The 18760-nt window shown below is 54.4% G+C and overlaps 1 protein-coding gene across 1 annotated transcript in view; it reads right to left on the bottom strand.

Annotated features, from left to right (window-relative positions):
- Positions 1–18760, bottom strand: part of LOC129812085 (kinesin-like protein KIF13B) — a 132118-nt gene that overhangs the window by 15690 nt on the left and 97668 nt on the right. Inside the window, exons 16-26 of the mRNA XM_055864036.1 lie at positions 18611–18741; positions 17989–18075; positions 17621–17814; positions 17101–17380; positions 16846–17008; positions 16572–16718; positions 16012–16161; positions 14539–14664; positions 12630–12803; positions 12104–12276; positions 10965–11097 (exon numbers count right to left, since the gene is read on the bottom strand). Of these exons, the coding sequence (XP_055720011.1) occupies positions 10965–11097; positions 12104–12276; positions 12630–12803; positions 14539–14664; positions 16012–16161; positions 16572–16718; positions 16846–17008; positions 17101–17380; positions 17621–17814; positions 17989–18075; positions 18611–18741 (1758 nt within the window). The remainder of the gene's footprint in view (positions 1–10964; positions 11098–12103; positions 12277–12629; positions 12804–14538; positions 14665–16011; positions 16162–16571; positions 16719–16845; positions 17009–17100; positions 17381–17620; positions 17815–17988; positions 18076–18610; positions 18742–18760) is intronic.

The raw sequence follows: 18760 nt of genomic DNA, 5'->3' as shown, positions 1-18760 counted from the left end.
AGGAGGGAACAGATTAGACATGTCTTTGGGACTGGCCCTGAGGGGGAGGGAGGGGGTGAAGGAGAGGGAACAACATATTAGACATGTCTTTGGGACTGGCCCTGAGGAGGGAGGGAGGGGGTGAAGGAGAGGGAACAACAGATTAGACATGTCTTTGGGACTGGCCCTGAGGAGGAGGGAGGGGGTGAAGGAGGGAACAGATTAGACATGTCTTTGGGACTGGCCCTGAGGGGGAGGGAGTGGGAACAACAGATTAGACATGTCTTTGGGACTGGCCCTGAGAGGGAGGGAGTGGGTGAAGGAGAGGGAACAACAGATTAGACATGTCTTTGGGACTGGCCCTGAGGAGGGAGGGAGGGGGTGAAGGAGAGGGAACAACAGATTAGACATGTCTTTGGGACTGGCCCTGAGGAGGAGGGAGGGGGTGAAGGAGGGAACAGATTAGACATGTCTTTGGGACTGGCCCTGAGGGGGAGGGAGGGGGTGAAGGAGAGGGAACAACAGATTAGACATGTCTTTGGGACTGGCCCTGAGGGGGAGGGAGGGGGTGAAGGAGGGAACAGATTAGACATGTCTTTGGGACTGGCCCTGAGGAGGAGGGAGGGGGTGAAGGAGGGAACAGATTAGACATGTCTTTGGGACTGGCCCTGAGGGGGAGGGAGGGGGTGAAGGAGGGAACAGATTAGACATGTCTTTGGGACTGGCCCTGAGGGGGAGGGAGGGGGTGAAGGAGAGGGAACAACAGATTAGACATGTCTTTGGGACTGGCCCTGAGGGGGAGGGAGGGGGTGAAGGAGAGGGAACAACAGATTAGACATGTCTTTGGGACTGGCCCTGAGGGGGAGGGAGGGGGTGAAGGAGAGGGAACAACAGATTAGACATGTCTTTGGGACTGGCCCTGAGGGGGAGGGAGGGGGTGAAGGAGGGAACAGATTAGACATGTCTTTGGGACTGGCCCTGAGGGGGAGGGAGGGGGTGAAGGAGGGAACAGATTAGACATGTCTTTGGGACTGGCCCTGAGGAGGAGGGAGGGGGTGAAGGAGGGAACAGATTAGACATGTCTTTGGGACTGGCCCTGAGGAGGAGGGAGGGGGTGAAGGAGGGAACAGATTAGACATGTCTTTGGGACTGGCCCTGAGGGGGAGGGAGGGGGTGAAGGAGAGGGAACAACAGATTAGACATGTCTTTGGGACTGGCCCTGAGGGGGAGGGAGGGGGTGAAGGAGGGAACAGATTAGACATGTCTTTGGGACTGGCCCTGAGGAGGAGGGAGGGGGTGAAGGAGGGAACAGATTAGACATGTCTTTGGGACTGGCCCTGAGGGGGAGGGAGGGGGTGAAGGAGGGAACAGATTAGACATGTCTTTGGGACTGGCCCTGAGGGGGAGGGAGGGGGTGAAGGAGGGAACAGATTAGACATGTCTTTGGGACTGGCCCTGAGGGGGAGGGAGGGGGTGAAGGAGAGGGAACAACATATTAGACATGTCTTTGGGACTGGCCCTGAGGAGGGAGGGAGGGGGTGAAGGAGAGGGAACAACAGATTAGACATGTCTTTGGGACTGGCCCTGAGGGGGAGGGAGGGGGTGAAGGAGAGGGAACAACAGATTAGACATGTCTTTGGGACTGGCCCTGAGGAGGAGGGAGGGGGTGAAGGAGGGAACAGATTAGACATGTCTTTGGGACTGGCCCTGAGGGGGAGGGAGGGGGTGAAGGAGAGGGAACAACAGATTAGACATGTCTTTGGGACTGGCCCTGAGGGGGAGGGAGGGGGTGAAGGAGGGAACAGATTAGACATGTCTTTGGGACTGGCCCTGAGGAGGAGGGAGGGGGTGAAGGAGGGAACAGATTAGACATGTCTTTGGGACTGGCCCTGAGGAGGAGGGAGGGGGTGAAGGAGGGAACAGATTAGACATGTCTTTGGGACTGTCCCTGAGGGGGAGGGAGGGGGTGAAGGAGGGAACAGATTAGACATGTCTTTGGGACTGGCCCTGAGGAGGAGGGAGGGGGTGAAGGAGGGAACAGATTAGACATGTCTTTGGGACTGGCCCTGAGGAGGAGGGAGGGGGTGAAGGAGGGAACAGATTAGACATGCCTTTGGGACTGTCCCTGAGGGGGAGGGAGGGGGTGAAGGAGAGGGAACAGATTAGACATGCCTTTGGGACTGTCCCTGAGGGGGAGGGAGGGGGTGAAGGAGAGGGAACAACAGATTAGACATGTCTTTGGGACTGGCCCTGAGGAGGAGGGAGGGGGTGAAGGAGGGAACAGATTAGACATGTCTTTGGGACTGGCCCTGAGGGGGAGGGAGGGGGTGAAGGAGAGGGAACAACAGATTAGACATGTCTTTGGGACTGGCCCTGAGGGGGAGGGAGGGGGTGAAGGAGGGAACAGATTAGACATGTCTTTGGGACTGGCCCTGAGGAGGAGGGAGGGGGTGAAGGAGGGGAACAGATTAGACATGTCTTTGGGACTGGCCCTGAGGGGGAGGGAGGGGGTGAAGGAGGGAACAGATTAGACATGTCTTTGGGACTGTCCCTGAGGGGGAGGGAGGGGGTGAAGGAGGGAACAGATTAGACATGTCTTTGGGACTGGCCCTGAGGGGGAGGGAGGGGGTGAAGGAGGGAACAGATTAGACATGTCTTTGGGACTGGCCCTGAGGGGGAGGGAGGGGGTGAAGGAGGGAACAGATTAGACATGTCTTTGGGACTGGCCCTGAGGGGGAGGGAGGGGGTGAAGGAGAGGGAACAACAGATTAGACATGTCTTTGGGACTGGCCCTGAGGAGGGAGGGAGGGGGTGAAGGAGAGGGAACAACAGATTAGACATGTCTTTGGGACTGGCCCTGAGGGGGAGGGAGGGGGTGAAGGAGAGGGAACAACAGATTAGACATGTCTTTGGGACTGGCCCTGAGGAGGAGGGAGGGGGTGAAGGAGGGAACAGATTAGACATGTCTTTGGGACTGGCCCTGAGGGGGAGGGAGGGGGTGAAGGAGAGGGAACAACAGATTAGACATGTCTTTGGGACTGGCCCTGAGGAGGAGGGAGGGGGTGAAGGAGGGAACAGATTAGACATGTCTTTGGGACTGGCCCTGAGGGGGAGGGAGGGGGTGAAGGAGAGGGAACAACAGATTAGACATGTCTTTGGGACTGGCCCTGAGGGGGAGGGAGGGGGTGAAGGAGGGAACAGATTAGACATGTCTTTGGGACTGGCCCTGAGGAGGAGGGAGGGGGTGAAGGAGGGAACAGATTAGACATGTCTTTGGGACTGGCCCTGAGGGGGAGGGAGGGGGTGAAGGAGGGAACAGATTAGACATGTCTTTGGGACTGTCCCTGAGGGGGAGGGAGGGGGTGAAGGAGGGAACAGATTAGACATGTCTTTGGGACTGGCCCTGAGGAGGGAGGGAGGGGGTGAAGGAGAGGGAACAACAGATTAGACATGTCTTTGGGACTGGCCCTGAGGGGGAGGGAGGGGGTGAAGGAGAGGGAACAACAGATTAGACATGTCTTTGGGACTGGCCCTGAGGAGGAGGGAGGGGGTGAAGGAGGGAACAGATTAGACATGTCTTTGGGACTGGCCCTGAGGGGGAGGGAGGGGGTGAAGGAGAGGGAACAACAGATTAGACATGTCTTTGGGACTGGCCCTGAGGGGGAGGGAGGGGGTGAAGGAGGGAACAGATTAGACATGTCTTTGGGACTGGCCCTGAGGAGGAGGGAGGGGGTGAAGGAGGGAACAGATTAGACATGTCTTTGGGACTGGCCCTGAGGGGGAGGGAGGGGGTGAAGGAGGGAACAGATTAGACATGTCTTTGGGACTGTCCCTGAGGGGGAGGGAGGGGGTGAAGGAGGGAACAGATTAGACATGTCTTTGGGACTGGCCCTGAGGGGGAGGGAGGGGGTGAAGGAGAGGGAACAACATATTAGACATGTCTTTGGGACTGGCCCTGAGGAGGGAGGGAGGGGGTGAAGGAGAGGGAACAACAGATTAGACATGTCTTTGGGACTGGCCCTGAGGGGGAGGGAGGGGGTGAAGGAGAGGGAACAACAGATTAGACATGTCTTTGGGACTGGCCCTGAGGGGGAGGGAGGGGGGAAGGAGGACAGATTAGACATGTCTTTGGGACTGGCCCTGAGGAGGGAGGGAGGGGGTGAAGGAGAGGGAACAACAGATTAGACATGCCTTTGGGACTGGCCCTGAGGGGGAGGGAGAGGGTGAAGAAGAGGGAACAACAGATTAGACATGTCTTTGGGACTGGCCCTGAGGGGGAGGGAGGGGGTGAAGGAGAGGGAACAACAGATTAGACATGTCTTTGGGACTGGCCCTGAGGGGGAGGGAGGGGGTGAAGGAGGGAACAGATTAGACATGTCTTTGGGACTGGCCCTGAGGAGGGAGGGAGGGGGTGAAGGAGAGGGGGAACAACAGATTAGACATGTCTTTGGGACTGGCCCTGAGGGGGAGGGAGGGGGTGAAGGAGGGAACAGATTAGACATGTCTTTGGGACTGGCCCTGAGGGGGAGGGAGGGGGGTGAAGGAGAGGGAACAACATATTAGACATGTCTTTGGGACTGGCCCTGAGGAGGGAGGGAGGGGGTGAAGGAGAGGGAACAACAGATTAGACATGTCTTTGGGACTGACCCTGAGGGGGAGGGAGGGGGTGAAGGAGAGGGAACAACAGATTAGACATGTCTTTGGGACTGGCCCTGAGGGGGAGGGAGGGGGTGAAGGAGGGAACAGATTAGACATGTCTTTGGGACTGTCCCTGAGGGGGAGGGAGGGGGTGAAGGAGGGAACAGATTAGACATGTCTTTGGGACTGGCCCTGAGGGGGAGGGAGGGGGTGAAGGAGAGGGAACAACATATTAGACATGTCTTTGGGACTGGCCCTGAGGAGGGAGGGAGGGGGTGAAGGAGAGGGAACAACAGATTAGACATGTCTTTGGGACTGGCCCTGAGGAGGAGGGAGGGGGTGAAGGAGGGAACAGATTAGACATGTCTTTGGGACTGGCCCTGAGGGGGAGGGAGTGGGAACAACAGATTAGACATGTCTTTGGGACTGGCCCTGAGAGGGAGGGAGTGGGTGAAGGAGAGGGAACAACAGATTAGACATGTCTTTGGGACTGGCCCTGAGGAGGGAGGGAGGGGGTGAAGGAGAGGGAACAACAGATTAGACATGTCTTTGGGACTGGCCCTGAGGAGGAGGGAGGGGGTGAAGGAGGGAACAGATTAGACATGTCTTTGGGACTGGCCCTGAGGGGGAGGGAGGGGGTGAAGGAGAGGGAACAACAGATTAGACATGTCTTTGGGACTGGCCCTGAGGGGGAGGGAGGGGGTGAAGGAGGGAACAGATTAGACATGTCTTTGGGACTGGCCCTGAGGAGGAGGGAGGGGGTGAAGGAGGGAACAGATTAGACATGTCTTTGGGACTGGCCCTGAGGGGGAGGGAGGGGGTGAAGGAGGGAACAGATTAGACATGTCTTTGGGACTGTCCCTGAGGGGGAGGGAGGGGGTGAAGGAGGGAACAGATTAGACATGTCTTTGGGACTGGCCCTGAGGGGGAGGGAGGGGGTGAAGGAGAGGGAACAACATATTAGACATGTCTTTGGGACTGGCCCTGAGGAGGGAGGGAGGGGGTGAAGGAGAGGGAACAACAGATTAGACATGTCTTTGGGACTGGCCCTGAGGGGGAGGGAGGGGGTGAAGGAGAGGGAACAACAGATTAGACATGTCTTTGGGACTGGCCCTGAGGGGGAGGGAGGGGGTGAAGGAGAGGGAACAACAGATTAGACATGTCTTTGGGACTGGCCCTGAGGGGGAGGGAGGGGGTGAAGGAGAGGGAACAACAGATTAGACATGTCTTTGGGACTGGCCCTGAGGGGGAGGGAGGGGGTGAAGGAGAGGGAACAACAGATTAGACATGTCTTTGGGACTGGCCCTGAGGGGGAGGGAGGGGGAATAACAGATTAGACATGTCTTTGGGACTGGCCCTGAGGAGGAGGGAGTGGGAACAACAGATTAGACATGTCTTTGGGACTGGCCCTGAGGAGGGAGGGAGGGGGTGAAGGAGAGGGAACAACAGATTAGACATGCCTTTGGGACTGGCCCTGAGGGGGAGGGAGGGGGTGAAGAAGAGGGAACAACAGATTAGACATGTCTTTGGGACTGGCCCTGAGGGGGAGGGAGGGGGTGAAGGAGAGGGAACAACAGATTAGACATGTCTTTGGGACTGGCCCTGAGGGGGAGGGAGGGGGTGAAGGAGGGAACAGATTAGACATGTCTTTGGGACTGGCCCTGAGGAGGGAGGGAGGGGGTGAAGGAGAGGGGGAACAACAGATTAGACATGTCTTTGGGACTGGCCCTGAGGGGGAGGGAGGGGGTGAAGGAGGGAACAGATTAGACATGTCTTTGGGACTGGCCCTGAGGGGGAGGGAGGGGGGTGAAGGAGAGGGAACAACATATTAGACATGTCTTTGGGACTGGCCCTGAGGAGGGAGGGAGGGGGTGAAGGAGAGGGAACAACAGATTAGACATGTCTTTGGGACTGACCCTGAGGGGGAGGGAGGGGGTGAAGGAGAGGGAACAACAGATTAGACATGTCTTTGGGACTGGCCCTGAGGGGGAGGGAGGGGGTGAAGGAGAGGGAACAACAGATTAGACATGTCTTTGGGACTGGCCCTGAGGGGGAGGGAGTGGGAACAACAGATTAGACATGTCTTTGGGACTGGCCCTGAGGAGGGAGGGAGGGGGTGAAGGAGAGGGAACAGATTAGACATGTTTTTGGGACTGGCCCTGAGGGGGAGGGAGGGGGTGAAGGAGGGAACAGATTAGACATGTCTTTGGGACTGGCCCTGAGGGGGAGGGAGGGGGTGAAGGAGAGGGAACAACAGATTAGACATGTCTTTGGGACTGGCCCTGAGGGGGAGGGAGGGGGAATAACAGATTAGACATGTCTTTGGGACTGGCCCTGAGAGGGAGGGAGTGGGAACAACAGATTAGACATGTCTTTGGGACTGGCCCTGAGGAGGGAGGGAGGGGGTGAAGGAGAGGGAACAACAGATTAGACATGCCTTTGGGACTGGCCCTGAGGGGGAGGGAGGGGGTGAAGAAGAGGGAACAACAGATTAGACATGTCTTTGGGACTGGCCCTGAGGGGGAGGGAGGGGGTGAAGGAGAGGGAACAACAGATTAGACATGTCTTTGGGACTGGCCCTGAGGGGGAGGGAGGGGGTGAAGGAGGGAACAGATTAGACATGTCTTTGGGACTGGCCCTGAGGAGGGAGGGAGGGGGTGAAGGAGAGGGGGAACAACAGATTAGACATGTCTTTGGGACTGGCCCTGAGGGGGAGGGAGGGGGTGAAGGAGGGAACAGATTAGACATGTCTTTGGGACTGGCCCTGAGGGGGAGGGAGGGGGGTGAAGGAGAGGGAACAACATATTAGACATGTCTTTGGGACTGGCCCTGAGGAGGGAGGGAGGGGGTGAAGGAGAGGGAACAACAGATTAGACATGTCTTTGGGACTGACCCTGAGGGGGAGGGAGGGGGTGAAGGAGAGGGAACAACAGATTAGACATGTCTTTGGGACTGGCCCTGAGGGGGAGGGAGGGGGTGAAGGAGAGGGAACAACAGATTAGACATGTCTTTGGGACTGGCCCTGAGGGGGAGGGAGGGGGTGAAGAAGAGGGAACAACAGATTAGACATGCCTTTGGGACTGGCCCTGAGGGGGAGGGAGGGGGTGAAGGAGAGGGAACAACAGATTAGACATGTCTTTGGGACTGGCCCTGAGGGGGAGGGAGGGGGTGAAGGAGAGGGAACAACAGATTAGACATGTCTTTGGGACTGGCCCTGAGGGGGAGGGAGGGGGTGAAGAAGAGGGAACAACAGATTAGACATGTCTTTGGGACTGGCCCTGAGGGGGAGGGAGGGGGTGAAGGAGAGGGAACAACAGATTAGACATGTCTTTGGGACTGGCCCTGAGGGGGAGGGAGGGGGTGAAGGAGGGAACAGATTAGACATGTCTTTGGGACTGGCCCTGAGGAGGGAGGGAGGGGGTGAAGGAGAGGGGGAACAACAGATTAGACATGTCTTTGGGACTGGCCCTGAGGGGGAGGGAGGGGGTGAAGGAGGGAACAGATTAGACATGTCTTTGGGACTGGCCCTGAGGGGGAGGGAGGGGGGTGAAGGAGAGGGAACAACATATTAGACATGTCTTTGGGACTGGCCCTGAGGGGGAGGGAGGGGGTGAAGGAGAGGGAACAACAGATTAGACATGTCTTTGGGACTGGCCCTGAGGGGGAGGGAGGGGGTGAAGGAGAGGGAACAACAGATTAGACATGTCTTTGGGACTGGCCCTGAGGGGGAGGGAGTGGGAACAACAGATTAGACATGTCTTTGGGACTGGCCCTGAGGAGGGAGGGAGGGGGTGAAGGAGAGGGAACAGATTAGACATGTTTTTGGGACTGGCCCTGAGGGGGAGGGAGGGGGTGAAGGAGAGGGAACAACAGATTAGACATGTCTTTGGGACTGGCCCTGAGGGGGAGGGAGGGGGTGAAGGAGAGGGAACAACAGATTAGACATGTCTTTGGGACTGGCCCTGAGGGGGAGGGAGTGGGAACAACAGATTAGACATGTCTTTGGGACTGGCCCTGAGGGGGAGGGAGGGGGTGAAGGAGAGGGAACAACAGATTAGACATGTCTTTGGGACTGGCCCTGAGGGGGAGGGAGGGGGGTGAAGGAGAGGGAACAACATATTAGACATGTCTTTGGGACTGGCCCTGAGGAGGGAGGGAGGGGGTGAAGGAGAGGGAACAACAGATTAGACATGTCTTTGGGACTGACCCTGAGGGGGAGGGAGGGGGTGAAGGAGAGGGAACAACAGATTAGACATGTCTTTGGGACTGGCCCTGAGGGGGAGGGAGGGGGTGAAGGAGAGGGAACAACAGATTAGACATGTCTTTGGGACTGGCCCTGAGGGGGAGGGAGTGGGAACAACAGATTAGACATGTCTTTGGGACTGGCCCTGAGGAGGGAGGGAGGGGGTGAAGGAGAGGGAACAGATTAGACATGTTTTTGGGACTGGCCCTGAGGGGGAGGGAGGGGGTGAAGGAGAGGGAACAACAGATTAGACATGTCTTTGGGACTGGCCCTGAGGAGGAGGGGAGGGGGTGAAGGAGAGGGAACAACAGATTAGACATGCCTTTGGGACTGGCCCTGAGGAGGGAGGGAGGGGGTGAAGGAGAGGGAACAACAGATTAGACATGTCTTTGGGACTGGCCCTGAGGGGGAGGGAGGGGGAATAACAGATTAGACATGTCTTTGGGACTGGCCCTGAGGGGGAGGGAGGGGGTGAAGGAGAGGGAACAACAGATTAGACATGTCTTTGGGACTGGCCCTGAGGGGGAGGGAGTGGGTGAAGGAGAGGGAACAACAGATTAGACATGCCTTTGGGACTGGCCCTGAGGAGGGAGGGAGGGGGTGAAGGAGAGGGAACAACAGATTAGACATGTCTTTGGGACTGGCCCTGAGGAGGGAGGGAGGGGGTGAAGGAGAGGGAACAACAGATTAGACATGTCTTTGGGACTGGCCCTGAGGGGGAGGGAGGGGGTGAAGGAGAGGGAACAACAGATTAGACATGTCTTTGGGACTGGCCCTGAGGGGGAGGGAGGGGGTGAAGGAGGGAACAGATTAGACATGTCTTTGGGACTGGCCCTGAGGGGGAGGGAGGGGGTGAAGGAGAGGGAACAACAGATTAGACATGTCTTTGGGACTGGCCCTGAGGGGGAGGGAGGGGGTGAAGGAGGGAACAGATTAGACATGTCTTTGGGACTGGCCCTGAGGAGGGAGGGAGGGGGTGAAGGAGAGGGATCAACAGATTAGACATGTCTTTGGGACTGGCCCTGAGGGGGAAGGGGGGGTGAAGGAGAGGGAACAACAGATTAGACATGTCTTTGGGACTGGCCCTGAGGGGGAGGGAGGGGGAATAACAGATTAGACATGTCTTTGGGACTGGCCCTGAGGAGGGAGGGAGGGGGTGAAGGAGAGGGAACAACAGATTAGACATGCCTTTGGGACTGGCCCTGAGGGGGAGGGAGGGGGTGAAGGAGAGGGAACAGATTAGACATGTCTTTGGGACTGGCCCTGAGGAGGGAGGGAGGGGGTGAAGGAGAGGGAACAGATTAGACATGTCTTTGGGACTGGCCCTGAGGAGGGAGGGAGGGGGTGAAGGAGAGGGAACAGATTAGACATGTCTTTGGGACTGGCCCTGAGGGGGAGGGAGGGGGTGAAGGAGAGGGAACAACAGATTAGACATGTCTTTGGGACTGGCCCTGAGGAGGGAGGGAGGGGGTGAAGGAGAGGGAACAGATTAGACATGTCTTTGGGACTGGCCCTGAGGAGGGAGGGAGGGGGTGAAGGAGAGGGAACAGATTAGACATGTCTTTGGGACTGGCCCTGAGGGAGGGAGGGGGTGAAGGAGAGGGAACAGATTAGACATGTCTTTGGGACTGGCCCTGAGGAGGAGGGGAGGGGGTGAAGGAGAGGGAACAACAGATTAGACATGTCTTTGGGACTGGCCCTGAGGAGGGAGGGAGGGGGTGAAGGAGAGGGAACAGATTAGACATGTCTTTGGGACTGGCCCTGAGGGGGAGGGAGGGGGAATAACAGATTAGACATGTCTTTGGGACTGGCCCTGAGGACTGGCCCTGAGGGACACGAGTAATCAACACAACATAGAACATTAGTGGTGAAAACAGCTGGGCTTTCTTCCTCTTACTGATTCAATCAACCATTCAGTTGGTTGACTTGATGTTTTTTCTTCTCTTTGATTCTAATGTGTGTATTGTTGTGTTCCTGATGTAAATATGTATTGGATTGTCTTTTTCATTCTGAGGTAAAGGACCATTTGGAATTCCTGATTAAAACAGGGGAAAAAAACCTTTGGGGATAGCCACACACACACAGACAGACACGTAACACCTACCTGTCGCAGTTGGAATATACCTCCTGTGCGTACGTCTTTGGCAGGTATGACCTCCACAGGCATGAAGTCTCCGTTCTCGTTGATCTCCAACACCTGGATCCACATCTCCAGACGACGTGTTACCTCACTCCACCTGTAGGGGGAGACAAACAGAACACCAATATGGAATTTAGAAGGTTGCTTTTATGTGGAACTGGAACCTTTGGCATATGTGTCAGTGTCAACTTGCGCTGTTACCTGTCCCGTAGTGCGCGTGAACCTGTCCCGTAGTGCGCGTGAACCTGTCCCGTAGTGCGCGTGAACCTGTCCCGTAGTGCGCGTGAACCTGTCCCGTAGTGCGCGTGAACCTGTCCCGTAGTGCGCGTGAACCTGTCCCGTAGTGCGCGTGAACCTGTCCCGTAGTGCGCGTGAGCCTGTCCCGTAGTGCGCGTGAGCCTGTCCCGTAGTGCGCGTGTGCCTGTCCCGTAGTGCGCGTGTGCCTGTCCCGTAGTGCGCGTGAGCCTGTCCCGTAGTGCGCGTGAACCTGTCCCGTAGTGCGCGTGAGCCTGTCCCGTAGTGCGCGTGAACCTGTCCCGTAGTGCGCGTGTACCTGTCCCGTAGTGCGCGTGAACCTGTCCCGTAGTGCGCGTGTACCTGTCCCGTAGTGCGCGTGTACCTGTCCCGTAGTGCGCGTGAACCTGTCCCGTAGTGCGCGTGAACCTGTCCCGTAGTGCGCGTGAGCCTGTCCCGTAGTGCGCGTGTACCTGTCCCGTAGTGCGCGTGTACCTGTCCCGTAGTGCGCGTGTACCTGTCCCGTAGTGCGCGTGAACCTGTCGCGTAGTGCGCGTGAACCTGTCGCGTAGTGCGCGTGAGCCTGTCCCGTAGTGCGCGTGAGCCTGTCCCGTAGTGCGCGTGAGCCTGTCCCGTAGTGCGCGTGAACCTGTCCCGTAGTGCGCGTGTACCTGTCCCGTAGTGCGCGTGAGCCTGTCCCGTAGTGCGCGTGAGCCTGTCCCGTAGTGCGCGTGAACCTGTCCCGTAGTGCGCGTGTACCTGTCCCGTAGTGCGCGTGAACCTGTCCCGTAGTGCGCGTGAACCTGTCGCGTAGTGCGCGTGTACCTGTCGCGTAGTGCGCGTGTACCTGTCGCGTAGTGCGCGTGTACCTGTCCCGTAGTGTGCGTGTCTTGGCTTGTATAATGCTGAGGTCCCAGAAGGCAGGGTTCCTGCCGGAGTCAGCCTGTCCGGCGGCGGCCTGTCTGTGTCCGTACACCTCCATGGCCACTGCCCCCTCTGTCAGATACTCTATAAACTCCTCTGTTACTGACACACCCATCTCCTATAGGGGGAGAGACGGAGAGATAAACAGAATTAGAAAGGGCAGAAAGATTAGCATAGAAAACCAAAAGATATGAATTAGCAGAAAACAGAGCATAAACACACTGTAAGAAGACTAAGAAGCTAGGAAGGGTCCTAATACACAGCCTGGTTAAACTAGACTGAACGCTGTGCTCACCACTGGTTAAACCAGGCTACCTGATTCATCCTGGGCTATTAGAGCTGCAACATGACTGAAATCTGCATTTATTTTATATCCTGATGGATTTTTTAACATTTCTGCTTTTACAATACAAGTACTTTTACCATGCCAATATACCAGTAAAGCATTTTAAATTTAATTGGATGTCTGACCTTGCAGCTGTCAAAGACCACCATGCAGTGAGGGTCCTTGCTGCTTGGGGACGAGGCAGAGGGGTCCACCTCTGGGGCCACGATTATGGGCTCCGCCTGGTCCCAGAACGAGTATTGGCAGAAGACAAAGTTGGAAAGGTACTGGGGGAGACCTGTTGCCTGAAGAATCTTGATCTGAAGGGAGAGAGAGAGAGATAGGGAGGGAGAGAGAGAGAGAGAGAGAGATAGGGAGAGAGAGAGAGAGAGAGAGAGAGAGACATAGGGAGGGAGGGAGAGAGAGAGAGAGAGAGAGAGAGATAGGGAGGGAGGGAGAGAGAGAGAGAGAGAGACATAGGGAGGGAGGGAGAGAGAGAGAGAGAGATAGGGAGGGAGAGAGAGAGAGAGAGATAGGGAGGGAGGGAGAGAGAGAGAGAGATAGGGAGGGAGAGAGAGAGAGAGAGGGAGAGATAGGGAGGGAGAGAGAGAGAGAGAGATAGGGAGGGAGAGAGAGAGAGAGAGATAGGGAGGGAGAGAGAGAGAGATAGGGAGGGAGAGAGAGAGAGAGAGATAGGGAGGGAGAGAGAGAGATAGGGAGGGAGAGAGAGAGAGAGAGAGATAGGGAGGGAGAGATAGAGAGAGAGATAGGGAGGGAGAGAGAGAGATAGGGAGGGAGAGAGAGAGAGAGATAGGGAGGGAGAGAGAGAGAGAGAGAGATAGGGAGGGAGAGAGAGATAGGGAGGGAGAGAGAGAGAGAGAGATAGGGAGGGAGAGAGAGAGAGATAGGGAGGGAGAGAGAGAGAGATAGGGAGGGAGAGAGAGAGAGAGAGATAGGGAGGGAGAGAGAGAGAGATAGGGAGGGAGAGAGAGAGAGAGAGATAGGGAGGGAGAGAGAGAGAGATAGGGAGGGAGAGAGAGAGAGATAGGGAGGGAGAGAGAGAGAGATAGGGAGGGAGAGAGAGAGCGATAGGGAGGGAGAGAGAGAGCGATAGGGAGGGAGAGAGAGAGAGATAGGGAGGGAGAGAGAGAGAGATAGGGAGGGAGAGAGATAGGGAGGGAGAGAGAGAGATAGGGAGGGAGGGAGAGAGAGATAGGGAGAGAGAGAGAGATAGGGAGGGAGAGAGAGAGAGAGAGATAGGGAGGGAGAGAGAGAGAGATAGGGAGGGAGAGAGAGAGAGAGAGATAGGGAGGGAGAGAGAGAGATAGGGAGGGAGAGAGAGAGAGAGAGAGATAGGGAGGGAGAGATAGAGAGAGAGATAGGGAGGGAGAGAGAGAGATAGGGAGGGAGAGAGAGAGAGAGATAGGGAGGGAGAGAGAGAGAGAGAGAGATAGGGAGGGAGAGAGAGAGAGATAGGGAGGGAGAGAGAGAGAGAGAGATAGGGAGGGAGAGAGAGAGAGATAGGGAGGGAGAGAGAGAGAGATAGGGAGGGAGAGAGAGAGAGAGAGATAGGGAGGGAGAGAGAGAGAGATAGGGAGGGAGAGAGAGAGAGATAGGGAGGGAGAGAGAGAGAGATAGGGAGGGAGAGAGAGAGAGATAGGGAGGGAGAGAGAGAGCGATAGGGAGGGAGAGAGAGAGAGATAGGGAGGGAGAGAGAGAGAGATAGGGAGGGAGAGAGATAGGGAGGGAGAGAGAGAGATAGGGAGGGAGGGAGAGAGAGATAGGGAGGGAGAGAGAGATAGGGAGGGAGAGAGAGATAGGGAGGGAGAGAGAGAGATAGGGAGGGAGAGAGAGAGATAGGGAGGGAGGGAGAGAGATAGGGAGGGAGGGAGAGAGATAGGGAGGGAGGGAGAGAAATAGGGAGGGAGGGGATATGATTAAATATGATTTGAAAGAGAACAAGCAAACTATATTGCTTAGCATTCCAGAAGGACTATATAAAACAAATGACTTTCCTGTGTATGTGTGTATTCTGAGTGTTCAAAACGGACTTACCATGCAGACCAGTTTCCTCTCCTGCACCTCTCCGTCGGGGCTGGTCTCATTGTCCTCTCCGCCAGCCATGCTGTCCTCAACCCCCCCCGCCACTCTCACCACCTCCACGTGTAACCTCCCAACCACCTACAAGACAACCAACGCCTGGATGAAACCATCATAACGCGATTCATTCTGTGCTGCATCATCACTTCGCGACAATGTGAGGTTTTCATTTCAGCACATCACCAAGACACCTCGTTCCTTCAAACAATCGACTCAGGGCAGTCGTCAATCTAGATGACGATTCGTTTTATCAGGTGTGTTAGTGCTGGGTTGGAACACAAATTGGACACTAGGCCTGGGCGGTATACCGTATTTGACTATATATCTGTTTTGATGCACGGACCGGTTCGGGTTTTTACTTTACCTTCTATAACGGTATTTGAAGGTTTGGTTGGTTAAATGTGATAGTTTACTCCGCTACTTGAGTCATCCCTCTCCGCTCTCTCTCCATGCCGCTTTCCACACAGACCTAGTCCCACCCTGTCACTCAAGGAACCCATGTTGTTGCTTGACCACGAGACACTTGCGTTCAGTCTGCATGGTCAATGCAGCACATGTTGATGACAACGATTTTGTTTCCACTTTGATCTTATAATAAATCCACAAGCGTTCTATAATTACAATATTAGTTTGTGTTTCTTACATCTGCAAACAGCTAGTTTGTATTTTCTTAGCAAGTTGAGCTAAATCGTGTTAGCCACTAATCAGTAGTTAACTGGCTAGCTATTAAAAGTACTGAGTCAGAGCAAACGTAGCTAGCTAATACAGCCTGATACCAGTACTGGTGGAAGCTTAAATCAGTATGTTGTTTGTGCAACAGTATCTTCTAAATCAAAGAGGAATAGGCTAAGCATGAATATGTTGGCTATATGAATAACGATTTAATGTAGCCAAAGATTATAGCGTCCCCTAGGAAACACTGAACATCACTTTGGTTTCTACCCTGTCACAATAACTCATCCATGGCATTTTCAAACACCGTATTCAAAGTGCCCACTATTATTTATATTCTAACTATAGAATTACTATAAACATTCTATTTCCATGATTCCAAAAGTTCACCCAAGTGTTGAAGTGAAATTACTTTAGGTTGAAGTTGAATTGGATCACCCTAGGATCACTCACTACTCATTAAGTAAATGTAGAACTTTTATTCATCAAAAACATAAAATACCATCAACAATTTGAAAAATACCATATGATATGATATTTTGGCCATAAGGCCCAGCCCTACTGGATATCACTGGTTGAGAAACAGGGTTGTATTCATTTGGCGACTAACAGAATAAAACAGACAAACAGGGAGGAAATACCTGAACTTCTCCAATAGGAAATGCTTATTTTTTTCCTGTTTCAAAAAAGTTCTGCTAAGCAGTCTCTACTGAATACGACGTTGATGTTATGTGATACTGAAGGCCGTCTCTTTACCTCCCCCTTCTGGTTGATGATGGGTACTGCGTATTGCAGCTTGACGTCATAGAACAGACAGGACAGGAAGACATTGGCTACGCCGATCAGACTGTGGTTCTCCTGCTCATCAAAGAACGGGTCGGCACGCTTAAAGTAGGAACGCATCACCTGGAGAGGAGGGAGAGAGTGTAGAGAAGAGAAATGTGATGAGATCGTAAATGGAGCCCTTACAGTACGTGTTAACTGAAGATGATGTGGGTTTCCATTCATTTTTAAATCGGGCGTTTCAAACAAATACTCTGCGATAAAGCCAATCGATTAACCAATCGAAGCTCACTCCAGATCCTAGTCGATTGGCTGTTGATACCTAGCATGCTTGCTAGCACCACCTTACACAGTGTTTGTGTACATCTGAATGGACTAGACTCTCAAAAACAATGATTTGTCACACAGGGTTCATCTTCATTGTAGTCCAAGTTCACAGTACCACACTCACACTCCAACAACAACACTGGCTAGACGGGTTACCATACACACCCATTAACCCACCCTATGCACAACCACCCTCACACACTCACTGGGTTGTCATCGTCGTACTCCTTCCATTCCTGGTACAGTTCTCTCATGTCCACCAGTCTGTTCTCCATCTTCTCCAGAGCCCAGATCTGCTTCCCTTTCCCCTTACGCCTCACCTGCACCGCAGGCTCACTGAGCACTGCATCACGCTACGAGGAGGGAGGGAGAGAGAGAGACAGAGGTGGTAAGGGTGTGTGTCTTTATGTGAGAGAAATAGATAAGCGACACACTGCACCAGGTGTGTGTGTGTGTGAGCATGCTAATACTTGTGTGTACCTTGCGGTTGGCATTGAGGTTAGCAGCAGGTATCTGCAAGGTGACTCTGTACTCGGTGCGTTTGTCCAGCTCCTCTGCTATGAAGCCAGCCTCCTGCACCAGCAGGTTAGCTCTCACTATCTGCTCCCTCAGCTTACGCAGGCTCCGGGTCAACATCGCCTCTCTGAGGGGGGAATCATCGTCAACATCTCATTCAAAGTGTACACACATACCATCAACCCTAACCCTGTGTTCCACAACCTCCCTCCCTCTCACCTCTCCTCGCTCCACTGCTTCAGCCTGCTCTGTGCGCTGGGTGAGTTGGACATGCTGAGTCTCTCCAGGCTGCGGTAGTGGGGCTGTCCCGGCCTGTCAGCCTGGCCCTGTGATTGGCTGGGGGCCATGCCTGTCTGTCCTACAGACGGTCTATCCGGGTGCAGCCGTCGTTTCAGCTGTTGCAGTTCCTGTTCGTACATCAGCCTTTGTCTCTCCAGCGCCGAGCGCTTCTCCTCCTCGTGCTGCCTCTCTAGGGACTGGAGCACTGCCTGCATGGGGTCTGAAGGTGACGGACAGGGATGAGAGCCAATCAAGGACAGTGGGATCCGGATAAGCAATCAATCTTGATTCTAATGCGGTGTGATGGACAGAAGTTGCAGTCAATCAGTGATTCTCTACATGTTATTTGTTTCTGAAGGGCAATTAGTTCATTAGTTCTCTCCCTTCCTCCTTTCCCTCTCCTTAATACACATCCCTCTCGTCGTTGTTTGTAAGGACCTGTGTGTGTGTGTGTGCTCACCATTGTTGCCCAGGGCCTTCATCATGACCTCTGTCTGGGCGAACTCGTAGGAGAAGGAGACCTCGGAGGAAACCTCACTGTTGGTGTCTCCGTCGCCCTCCAGCTGTTCACTACTGCTACTGTTCTTCATCAGGCCCCCCTCACCCTCCTCTTCCTCACCACCACCCCGCGACCGCCACTTAGGCAGGTTGATCCTGTGGGGAAGAGAGGAGGAAAGGGGAGAGAGAAGGAGGGGGGAGAGAAAGGGGTTTCAGTAATACGGTGAATATCTAGTATAACAGATTCATTGTTTTCAAACCAGGACAAGTAGCTGAGGGAGACATTGTGATTTGCAGTATTGTCAGAACTGTCACAAGACGCACACACACCTGAAGAAGTGGTTGTTTCCCCACAGGATGCGGTCTCCATGGTGGAGCTGCTGAGGGCTGGTGCAAGGAGAGCCGTTCACACACGTTCTGTAACGTAACCACATCATAAAAACACACGTTCTGTAACATCAATACATTAAACCACAAGAAGATTACTATACAGTTGGCTCATTCAAGCAGGCAGCGGCTGGTGGGAGAAGCTATAGGGCTCATTGTAATGGCATAAAAACAGATGTTTGATGTGTTTGATTCCGTTCCAGCCAATACAATCAGCGCATCCTCCTATAGCTCCCCCCACCAGCCTCCTCTGCAAGCAGGCCATGTAATCCCTAAGGGCCTAAAGGCAACATGACATCATCCTTATCTGGAAGCAGGGAAGTCATGAGGTGAGGAGTCACAGTGGGCTGACCAGGATCATCATTCTGATGTGGCGTGTTGAGATGATATTGATGACTAAGCTGGTGTACCGTGACTCCTTGTGGGGTGCGAGATGCCAGCAGGCAAAATATGACATTTTTTACAACCAGATTTCAACCTGTTGGTTGTAGAGACGTTATTTTATCTAGTTTTGCCCCACTGGGAATTGTGATGATGGAGACGAAGAGGAGTGTTCTATACGTACCTTGAGTTCCTGTGAGGAGTGAGGACCACCCGTTGGTCAGCTGTGATGTCTATGATGCAGTGTTCAGCCTGAATACCCATCCCACACAGCTGAATGTCCTGGGAGTCTGCTGAACCAACCTTAGTGTGCTCCTACAGTACACAACAACAC

This window comes from Salvelinus fontinalis, chromosome 15 (genome assembly GCF_029448725.1).
Source record: "Salvelinus fontinalis isolate EN_2023a chromosome 15, ASM2944872v1, whole genome shotgun sequence".
NCBI classification, from domain to species: domain Eukaryota; kingdom Metazoa; phylum Chordata; class Actinopteri; order Salmoniformes; family Salmonidae; genus Salvelinus; species Salvelinus fontinalis.
The sequence above is the reverse complement of the archived record's forward strand: the minus strand, read 5'-3'. Positions and strand labels throughout refer to the sequence as shown.